General features: G+C 42.5%; 1 protein-coding gene across 1 annotated transcript; it reads left to right on the forward strand.

Annotated features, from left to right (window-relative positions):
* The first annotated feature begins 3286 nt into the window (after positions 1–3286).
* LOC306918037 (uncharacterized protein) lies at positions 3287–4912 on the forward strand. Its single transcript, XM_079530932.1, has 2 exons — positions 3287–3420; positions 4055–4912. Exons 1-2 carry the CDS (start codon positions 3295–3297, stop codon positions 4832–4834), a joined length of 906 nt encoding a protein of 301 aa, XP_079387058.1. The 5' UTR covers positions 3287–3294; the 3' UTR covers positions 4835–4912.
* The last annotated feature ends 2429 nt before the right edge of the window (positions 4913–7341 follow it).

Consider the following 7341-nt stretch of genomic DNA (forward strand, 5'->3'; position numbering starts at 1 on the left):
AGGAGCGGATGATATCGTTGCAGTCATTGTTTTGTAGTCATCAGGCAGCAACCGGAAGAATAACAAAATAATAAAAGCGTGACTCGTTCTCTCGTAGCCTGCAGCTTTTATTGAGAAAAATCGGTTTGAGGGAAAGGAAGTTCCAGATTGATGGTTCCTGCCTGATGACTACAAAACAATGACTGCAACGATATCATCCGTTCCCGACCGGATCATAAACCCAAAAAGGAATGCTGCCCTGGCTATTATAAACCTATAATTATGTATTTAAGTTGTAATGCACACTCTGCTTAATCTTTCAGCTTATCATTCATTATCCTACGGCTAAACCAATCACACTGAGATGCCCCAAATCTGCAGCAGGGATTTTGGAGAACATCGCAAAGGAAAAATGGTCAACTGCTGCAAACCTCATCATGAAACACGACACACTGCTGGACACAATCAAAGAATCTGTGCTCATTCTCCTAAACAATGAATGCAAGAGACTTTGCCAGCCAAAACAAGATTTCATGCTGTTTCGTTGTTCTCCCAAAAACTTGAAATCCTTTTCATTTGCCAAGATGGGGTCAGATCTCCAACGTCTAGCTCCATTCCTGTTCTCACTGTTGTCCACCATCACAAACCAGTCTCCACTCCAAATCTGTGCTGCTGCATCTGTACTCTTGAGAGGAAGACATGAAAAATTGCCATCTGCTTTTGCATATTATATAAACAGTGTTCTGCAGTATGGTGGGGCAAAAAAGGCTGTGTTTCAAAGACTTTGCAAGTTAGGGATTTCAACCAGCCATGTCTCAGCAGTCAAGAAGCAACGTTTACTGGCAAACACATGTGGTGAAGCACTTCAGAAGCTCAAAGCTGCCAACGAATTGTTCCTCAACCCCCAGCCAAACTCAGATGGTGACCTGGACCTCAACCCCCAGCAAGGCTCGGATGGAGATGTTTTGAGATGTATGGAAATGCTTGAATTGTCTGGTAAGAGGGACAGAATTTTTAAATGTTTAACCCTCAAATTTAAAATAAATGTTGTTTATTTTTTCTTTGTGTATTACTATAATGATGCATGACTTAACACCAGTGTGATTCTTTTTGTATTATTCATACCCAGAGCCTTATAATAAATGTAATGATTTCCTATTATTCTTACTTTTGTTTTTGCAATAGAGGGAGCACCGAGCACTTCAGCTGCAGACGAGGCAAGTGTCAGAGAGGACATGGACTGGTTAGACATGGACATCCAGGACACAGAGGAACAACAAAGCACTTCACAACAGCAGACCAGTGAATTAGAATTCCAGACTTTCAATGCATTAATGGCTGCCGCAGAGGCATCACCACCACTAAGCCTAGAGTTAACCAACCAGCCACCACACAGCTACTCAATAATATTAGACAATCTGGACTTCTACATGCCCACACACCACCAGTCAATAGATAGAAGCAACAAATCTATACACTGGACTCATCTCATGGCTGTGGAAGACAGAGTACCCACCCACCACCTCAGCAACGAGAAACCCCGGCTGTCTCTCACAGGGTACGACATTAAGACATCTATGCCTAGCCGTGAATCGCAATGGAGCATGGAACAGGAATTCATTGTACTCGGAGCAAGAATCCTCACCCAGCATCTTGACGCCTTCAAACCCCTACGCAACGTTGCAGTCCATCACATTCCCCATGAGTATTCAGAGAACATGTCAAAGGCTTCCACCCATGTAAGTGCTGTTAGCTAAACAATGCAATTAGTATTAACCTTCACTGTCAATGTGTATAGACATAAGCCTGTGTTGTTATAATCACTATATTGTCAATATACTCTTCATAGCATCCCCTTGGTCTCCTCTTTAAAAATGAGAACGAATCTGACGACCTGCAAGCCATTCTGGAGCATATACAGACCAAGTAAGTAATTTTAAATGTGAATTGTGTGTGTGTGTGTGTGTGTGTGTGTGTGTGTGTGTGTGTGTGTGTGTGTGTGTGTGTGTGTGTTTGAGAGAGAGAGAGGCTGAATGGTGTTAAAAGACTTGTGTATTTTGTAGCTATGTACCAAAGGGCAAGGATGGCATGGAAACTCTCCTGGTTGGAGGTGACAGGCTCACTGAAGGTGCCAGTCGCAAAATGCAGTGGACCATGGGCAATGGAAGATCACCCGAAGTAAGACTTGCAGGAATGCAGTTCAAGTTTGAAGACTGGCACGCTATCAGAAACCTTTATGAAGTGAGTGAATTTAAATGGTCAACAGATGGTTACGAAATGAATAGTTTTTTGGCTAATAAAATAAAAGCTTGTGCTGTCCCCCAATAGCATGTTGACTTCAAGGATATCTTTATATTTAAACACACAATGCCCTTGTCTAAGAGAACAAGTAATAATACTTGTTGCAAATTGAACAAAGTTTGATTACCATATATAGATTGAAGCTTCAAACTTTTGTTTCTGCTATAGTGTAATCTAATACAAAATGTCATTCAGATATATCATAAGGTCTTCTTCAAAGACGCGTCTGCCAAAGACCACGGTACCTTGCTGGCGAACATGAACAAGCTCAGGTTTGTAATACCGACTCAAAATGTAACCCTATTCAAAAATACCTTATGATCATATTAGTTGAATGCTCATAATTTCTGTTTATTAAACCTGTTTATTTAACTGTATCTTCTGTTTATTCTGCAGTGAAAACCGGCCCCATGAATTTTGGCCTGTCCATGTGCATGCGTGCGTGCGTGTTTGAGTGTTTGAGTGAGTGAATGAGGGAGAGAGAGATAGGGCAAAGTGATCTATGAAGTCCTGTCCCCAGTGAACACCTGGCCGCTATTGGCTTGGTATCAAAAGATTCAACTGGTTCGTGTAACTGTCTGTCTGTCTGTCTGTCTGTCTGTGGGCGTGTGTGTGCGCGCGTGTGCGTGCAAAAGGAGTTGGCCCAGTCGTCTTGCAAGTGTGAGTCTGTGTGTGAGAGAGAGAGAGAAAGAGGGGCACAATATAGTGCAATTAAACTTGTTAATATGTCCTAGGTGCAGCAATGCGAAGAAGGGCCCAAAAGTTGCATTCAATGCATATAAAGAGTTTGTGGCTAAAGAGACAGCAGCACTTTTCCTGGCAGCAGCAATGACCATTTTTCAGCTGAAGGATGTCTCTGGTATAACACATTTTTTTTATCAATTAAAACATTTTCATTCCTATATTGGATTAATAGGTAGTATTTCCATCAACATGCTGTTTTTTCTTGCACTGTTTCCGCTAACAGAAACGCCTGAGGGATTCATCCCAGACAACGTAAGGGATGCCGAGGATATGGAACTCAAGCGGACCTGGCTGCATGACAAAGCAGCGCTAGTTGTGAAAACCTTCGTCAACATCAATGACACCACGTCTGCCGTTGCAACAGCGGTTACCCTGGCCGAAGAACAACAACCTGAGGTTTTTTAACATTTCCATAATAGTAATTTGTTTGTTTGATGAGGCCGTGCCATCTAGACTAAAATAGTTAGTATGTATGTTAGCAATACAAATATGTAAACCATATTGTAAGATATTGCAGTGTGACTGTCACTGTACCAAAGGGGTGCCCACCCTTTTTTGACTTGAGAGCTACTTTCAAAATGACCAGCTCAACAAGATCTACCCACCTGAAAATAGTTTAAATATGTACCTGAGGGTGCTTTAGAATAGCGGCGCTGGCATTACATATAAGACAAATGTACTTGGAATGGGAAATAGAGGGGGGGAAATGGAATAGGTAGGGTTTTTTTTTAATTTAATTTATAATGCTACCGATGTTTGTGCACAGCAACACTGAAAACAAAATGTTGCATTGTGGATTTGAGCTGACAGGTGCTTTTTGATCAAGTCACCTTTAATTCAAGTGGCAGATGCCAAGAATTGTTTATATTATATATATATTATATATATATATTATATATTGAATTGAAATATTCTTTAGGGGCATGTTGTCATGTGATTCACCTGTGCCTTGCTGTACCACATTTGTCTTAGGCATAGCACACTGTATTCCACTGTCTTTCTTTTAAGTCTTACACTGTTGTCTCCACAGACACAGCTTAGGTGCCGCATGGAAGGCTGCTCAAAGGTCTACAAGCACAAGAAGTCTCGCAATACACATGAGCTCAAATACCACAAACTCCAGCTACAACCAGATGTACCGACCTCCCCAACCACCCCTACAATGGACCACAAAACAGAACATTCAGTGGCAAGATTAAGCTTTGGTTTTTTTTTGATGAATCTACGCGATGCTGTGAAAGAAGGAGACGGAAAGAGGCTATTGAAGCTGTACACAGTTGCCCTTATGTACTATAAAGCATATGGTCACACTCAGTATGCCTACAGCACCTTCCTGCTATCGGTGCAACTGAATGCCACTCTTTCACCCAAGTTGGTCCACAGCATCACATATAACCGTTTTTGGAGCAGCAGGGGGGGGAAAGGAAATAACATCAGCCTAGACTTGCACCTGGAACACTTGAACAATTTCCTCAAGTCTTTCTTGAAGGGCCTTGGAGCAAACCTGACCGAGCAATCTGCCAGCAGAATTAGTAGGTCCATCAGTGTCCTCAAGCACTTGTTAGATGCCACAGACGCTGAGTTGGGAGTGGCCAAGCAAAGTGGCAGGCATCACACACCTGACCAGACAAACGACATCAGAGCACTGGTCCAGGTTGCCCTTGAGGGAGAGCTCTTTGCAAGTCATCCCGGCAGAGAATTCAGTGCCTTCCCTCGTTTTGACAGGAACCTCCTGTCCAAATTCAATTACAGTGAATATCGTTTGTGGATGAAGGCTAGGCTAAGAGAATGGAGAGTAGTTCAAATGTGAAACTTCCCTGAGTATTTTGTCTCCCATTTCTCATGTGCAATTGTACAGGGACATATTTTGGCTTAACAAAGCTCTGAATGTAGGGTAACCATTTGTCCTTTCCATTTATTTTATATGTTTGTGTGTCTGTTATAAATGTTGCTTTTTCATTGTTTAATTTGTAAAATAAAATGCTTTGAACACCACCTTTGCATTTCTTAAATAGCACTGTGTTAATACAGCATAAGGTCTCAAAGGACAGGCAGTCGTCAGACTTCCACAAAACAATTTATTGTGAGAGAGAGCATAAGTTGATTCATACATGACATGATATAGTCCTACAGGATATAGTGTTTTTGGGTCACACGTCTGGGAAGCTTCAAAGGATTAGACAGACAATGGCTTTCTCCACAGGGTACCGCATGGGAATCTCTTGAGGTGTTGACTTCCCTTAAAAGTGTTACCAAAATAATTATTCTACATTCTCTACTTGTACTGTAAATTAACCCCTGAGCTGCATGAGACCTGCTTGATTGGATCAACCCAACAAAATGTTTCCTGTGACTAAAGCCAAATTTAACCTGGAAAGTGGTCCATCTTAACATTCTAATGTCTTTGATTGTTACGTCATGTTGATAAATATTGTTCCGGAATCTAATATTTTCACCTTTATTGCTGCTTAATTAATTGATTTGTTCAATCGTGCACAATTGAGGTATTTATCAGACCTAAGGCCCTGGAACGGCCTATAACGACTAAATGGTTACTACTAAGCAAAGTACTCGGACATATACTGTTTAATGCTAAAGCTTGAAACTGTTACTCCAGTGTTTAAATAATCCAAACCGGTGTCTTTTACATTATTTATTGGTCATTTCTTTACACATATAATTAACGCACACGTTGGTAGGACTATGATTACAAATGGATGGATTCAGTTTGCCTGTAGGCCTAAACTCTAGTTTATGAGAATAGCAAGACTCAAGCAAGACAGTAATAGTTGGTTAGACTGTGTCAGTCAGACTTTTGTCAGACTTAATCAGACTTTTGTCAGTCAGACTTTTGTCAGGTAATTAAAACCTGTATGGATGACAAAGAAACAGAGCAAATAGCACATTATGTTTACAGCTATTTAACTGATATTGTACTAATAAGCAATGATATAATGTTAATACAGAAATAGATCTAGTCTCATACCTTTAGTCCATTTAGAAGTTAGATCGTGTGTCTACACGGCTCAATCTTTGGTTGCAAAGGCCTAAGCCTTGGTCAGTTAACTAAGACTCCTGCCTCCGTTGGTGGTTTTACAGAAAGAGGCAGAAAATAGCTTTTCCCTTGCCATATAACCTCCTGAGAGGCGGACCTACCCAGGGGGTCGGTTTCAGGCTGGCTAATTTGGTAACTCATGGCTTCATAGGGTGCCATGGCTAATCTGATGCATGCAACTTATAGCAAAAGGCATCAAATGGTATGAATAACTCCACACCTCCCACTCGGTATTCTGTCTGTAAAGACTAAGAAAACCGCTAACAACCTAAATTAAGTCATTGCAACTAAAAGGTTATACTAATAAAACAATTACACATTTCACCCAAAAGCTAAATAAAGAAGCAAATACATATTGTCCATAAAAAGGTTCAAATATGCTAAAAAATGGGGCGGACGCTTGTTGACGTCTTCCGTGTTGCCAGTACCCGCATAAGAATGCACCTATATACGACCCCCAACTAAACAGTCCCGCCACACAAGTCCACACGGCGGTGGGCTTGTGCATCAGTCCTGCTCAGCGGTAGCCGTATGAGCTGCACCTGTAAGTACTGGCTTCTCTGAAGCACACTGCCAGCCGGCAGTGGGAAATCTTTCTTAGTTCATTGTTCCTCTACTGGTAGAAGAACCACCAGCCTCCTAACATCTCTGTGGAGGGTGGTTGTGGGGCAACTTCCAACGAGCTGTTCACGTTTGGAGTGGCCTGTGGTGATGGGAATGCTTTGGCACGTCTTCACCTTTACGTCTCGGACGACTCCTTTTCCATCTGGACATGCCTCCACGACTCGGCCTAGTCTGAACTGGCCTCTGAGCGCATTCTGGTCTGCGATCCAGACTAAGTCTCCTTCTGCGACGTTCCTAGCTGGTGTGTGCCACTTCTTCCGGATGAACAGGTCTGGCCCTGCCAGCTGGCTCCAACGTTTCCAGAACTTGTCCACTTCGTTTTGAATCGCTCTTAGACGGACGAAGGGGTACACAGGAGACTCGAATCCTCGGGTGTCTCCACTGTGTCCAGTGCGTCCCAGCAGGAGAGAGTTGGGGGTGATAACCTCAATGTTTTCGTCCATTAGCTGGGCTCTGGCTCCGATGGGCCTCTCATTAGACAGGTTGGCAGCTAGGTATAGGAGTGTTTGGAACTCCAGTGCTGTCAGGTTGCCTTCTTCTCCCACGCTGCTCAATGCTTTCTTCATTATGCGAACTGCTGCTTCTGCTGCTCCATTTCGATGGGGAGAGTCTGCTGGGTGTATCACCCAGGACCAGTC

This window comes from Electrona antarctica (assembly GCF_951216825.1).
Source record: "Electrona antarctica genome assembly, contig: scaffold_75, whole genome shotgun sequence".
Taxonomy (NCBI): Eukaryota; Metazoa; Chordata; class Actinopteri; order Myctophiformes; family Myctophidae; genus Electrona; species Electrona antarctica.